This window comes from Nicotiana sylvestris, chromosome 12 (genome assembly GCF_000393655.2).
Source record: "Nicotiana sylvestris chromosome 12, ASM39365v2, whole genome shotgun sequence".
NCBI classification, from domain to species: Eukaryota; Viridiplantae; Streptophyta; class Magnoliopsida; order Solanales; family Solanaceae; genus Nicotiana; species Nicotiana sylvestris.
In genome coordinates this window covers 45,861,173-45,865,140 of record NC_091068.1, presented here as the reverse complement: position 1 = coordinate 45,865,140, position 3,968 = coordinate 45,861,173, and the positions used below count along the sequence as shown (strand labels likewise).

General features: G+C 32.2%; 1 protein-coding gene across 1 annotated transcript; it reads left to right on the top strand.

The window, feature by feature from the left end:
- The first annotated feature begins 2,404 nt into the window (after positions 1 to 2,404).
- On the top strand, positions 2,405 to 3,146 carry LOC104211497 (uncharacterized). The gene has a single exon (XM_009760557.2). The coding sequence runs from the start codon at positions 2,455 to 2,457 to the stop codon at positions 2,878 to 2,880; it is 426 nt and encodes a 141-aa protein (XP_009758859.1). The 5' UTR covers positions 2,405 to 2,454; the 3' UTR covers positions 2,881 to 3,146.
- The last annotated feature ends 822 nt before the right edge of the window (positions 3,147 to 3,968 follow it).

Here is a 3,968-nt window from a genome sequence, read left to right as displayed (position 1 = left end):
TTATATATATTTTTTTCGAATACAATTTATAATAAAACTTGGATAGAATTATATTATTTAGGCTAAATTTTTTTATTTGGCTAAAAATAATAAAGTTTAATTAATCTTTTTTTGAATTTAACCTGAAAATAAAGATTTATACAATTGAAATAGTCAACGCATCTAAAAATTTATAAAAATACATAGTTTAAAATTAATTATTTTGGCTATAATTATTTATAGCTCTAAATTATGGTGCTCTAAAAATATAATTTTTACATATTTTATCTGACTACATCGAGGCGATTCGAAAAGTGTACCTGGAATTGGAACAGAAATAAAAGTAGAAGAGAGATCAGCAACAGCAGTAATACGGGCAGCAATACAACATCAGTTCAACATCAGCAATTGGGAGTTCCAAACGGCTACCGACACAGCCCAGAAAGTTTGTAAAAAAGACCGAACAGCAGCAACCAATATCACCACAAACAAACTCAACCAAGCGTATATTAAACCCGAAACTGAACCAGTAGACCACTGAAACACTTAAGCAATCAAAAGGAATCAGATTCACCGTTCAAGAATTCGAATTACTCCTACAGATGCAATGAAACAATATCTTTTTTCCATCTTTTTTTTTCTCCCTGCCTTTAATGACTCTCCTCCTTTTTAACGTACTCTCTAATTTTCAATCCCCTTTTCTCCTCCGGATTTCTTGGCCTTAGTGGGTAGTTAATCATTCTTAAATTGGTCCTTTTAAAATAAAAAGTAGTCTTCCACTAATAGTTGTCTATTAACTATTTAATCCCACTTAGGAATGTCTCAAATTTGACTAATCCATTAGTGTATTACCCATTATCTAGTGGCCCCTTAATCCCATTATTATTAAACTAAAGCATTAGTTTAATTTAAAGGCACATCAAGACCCTACTGGACATACCACTCAATTAAAGCATTTTCAAACCTTTGAACTCCCAAAATACCCTCCTAAATTCCCTGAAATTACTGTGACTTACTGTCCTAGTTCAATCCCTTGTGCCTCATCAGCTACAACCAATTTCCTTAATCAAAATCAAACAATAACTTAACTAGAAATGATAACACAAAAAAGATGGAACAATTGCAAGAAATAACTTATTATTTCTAACATACTTATAGCTCTAAAAAATATTTATTGCAGAAATGCAGGATAAGGCTGCGTACGATAGATCTTTGTGGTCCGGCCCTTCCCCGGATCCCGCGCATAACAGGAGCTTTGTGCACCGGACTGTCCTTTTTTTTATTGCTCTAAAAATATATTCATAGAGTAAGTTTTTTTTATTTTTATTTTTTTGCAATTTTACACTCTTTATATCTCTTCTTTTGATACAATGACTATTTATTTTAACTGTGTATTTTTACTTTTTCAGGTAAAATTTGAAAAAAAAATATATTTTTAGAGCACCATAATTTATAGCTATAAAAAAATATAGCTAAAATAATTAATTTCAAATCATGTATTTTTATAACTTTTTAGTTGCCTTGACTATTTATTTCAATTGTATAAATCTTTATTTTCAGGTTAAATTCAAAAAAAGATTAACTAAAACATTATAATTTTTAGCCAAAATAAAAAAATTTAGCCTAAGTAATATAGTTCTATCCAAGTTTAATTATAAATTGTATTATAGAAAAATTATTTAAAAAAGTAACATACTTAAAAAAGGTAAAAATATATTGTGTTTTTCAAGAAAATACCACATACAGAAAAATCCACGTGGCAGGTGAGTGCACCCACATAATTTGCCACATCAGCATACAGGGGGATAATGGCTCTCAAAAGACCTAGTTAAGGGAGGTAATTAAGATCACGAATAGTTTAATGTTGTAACTAATAATTCGTGACAAGTTTAAAGGGGTGATAAGGTATTTTGCCCGTTTAAAAGTTTAATTTGTTAAAGAGTCTTTACTTAAAACAAATAAATTATTAAAAAAAGTAAAGTTTTATTTAGTTAGTTATATCTCAACATGCCTCCTCATATGTGATTCACTTTTTTGATGATGGATTGTGGTAATAATGAACTGCAGAGTGATTCGAACTCAGAAATATTTGCCTAATCTAATACCATATTGAATTATTTGTCCCATCGCGACTAATAGGGATTTTTAGATCTTCTACTTAAAAAAATAATTCCACCCCCAAGACCTCTCATTCGAGGTAAATAAACTGTTACCATTTTAACCACCACCTACACATAGCATCAGTAAACATCACTACCAACCTCTCTTCATTGCATAAAGAACAAATGTTCACATTCCGGGAGATATTTAGGACAAAACTAGCCAAGAAAACTGACATTTTACCTTTAAAAATGACTCCAAAACTGATCCTTAAGCAACCCCTTCAATAGTAAACTTTAGAATTATTTAATTACCCGATTGTGAAAAAGCACCTTAAACAAATAGTAAAACAACCAAGAAGAAGAAAAAAAAAATATGGAAAGTGAATGTTTTCCAAGAAAACTCCGTTATGATATTAGTATGTCAAAAAGAACAAGAAAATCACCAGTAATTATCAAAGAAGAAGCTATCAAAAGTCCCGAGCACCCTCAACAATTAATCAATTCAGTGGAAAACAGAGAAGATGTAATTAGTAATGAAGAGGAAGAAGAAGATAAGAAGAAGAGTTTGAAGCAGCTGATTGAAGGTAGAGGAACTTCTTTAGGACACCATTTTACAGAAGAAGAAAAGCAACTTCAGTTGGTGGTGAAACAGCCAGAAGGAAGTTTGATGAATGGATTGAAATTCAAGCAAATGGTGAGTCGTTATACCAAAGTTTTAAGTCATATGATTAAGCTCAAGAGAAAGAAGCCTGCAGCTTACATATTGAAAATGCAGGTCCATAATAAGCCTACATCTTGAGTTTTATAGGTCAACTTTATATTCCTTGAGCTCTTTTCTATTTGTAAAAAAGAGCCGCTCACCACAACAGAGAGTGTGTGTGTATGTGTACCTTCTCTACTTCAATTTAAGCTCTTATACATACATATGAATAATTCTTGGGTGGAACTTCTTCCACATATACTACAAGTTCATGACGATAACTCTGTCACAAAATTGTTACAGATTTGTGATTTTTTTGTATGGAATTCATCAATGTAGGAAAAATTTGTGATGGTTTTATGCCGATTTTATTCCTCCCTCATAAATATTGAGTTTTCCCTGTATTTATGAATAAGTATGAGAACTCGTTTGATAGGAGAACTACTTTTAGCTTATTTCTATTTTCATATATAGCAAAGTCAGCTTACTTCCATTTCCTCGATCGCATTTTTTCGTATGGAAAAGAATATGGTACATATTGCGAAGAGTATGTTGTATTGCTGTCTCTGTTTTGCTTGAATGTTTTGATGAATATTTGACACGATCCAAAGCTGAAACTGACATTCAACGGGCTTGATTCTACCAACTGAACCACCTTGACGAGGCTATCTTAAGCTTAAGTTAAACTCAATTCATAATTATCACATCTCACACATAAGGGTTAGCCATGCCAAAGCAAACACAAACATAACTTAAACATACTTTTAATTTATACTATCTGAAATACTCAACATATTACTCAACTTAGAACCTGTTTTAAAAAAAGGCGGCCCGGTGCACTAAGCTCCCGCCATACACGGGGGTACGGGGAAGGGCCGGACCATAAGGGTCTATTGTAAGTAGCCTTACCCTGCATTTCTGCAATGGGCTGTTTCCATGGCTCGAACCCTATAGTGTCTCTTATTTCTACATCGCACACTACTCCTAAAGATTCATTTTGTTTCAAATTTTCACGAGACTATGCTTTCAATGCAACCACAATATTCAGACACAAGAGGCTCATCTTTAGACACTGCAGTGTAGTAATTGGATGTGGTTTTCAAAAAAAGGAAACTTCCTTCTTTGGCCAAATTGGTTTATCATTTAGACACAACATTATCCTAATAGGAAAGGACACATCATTTTTT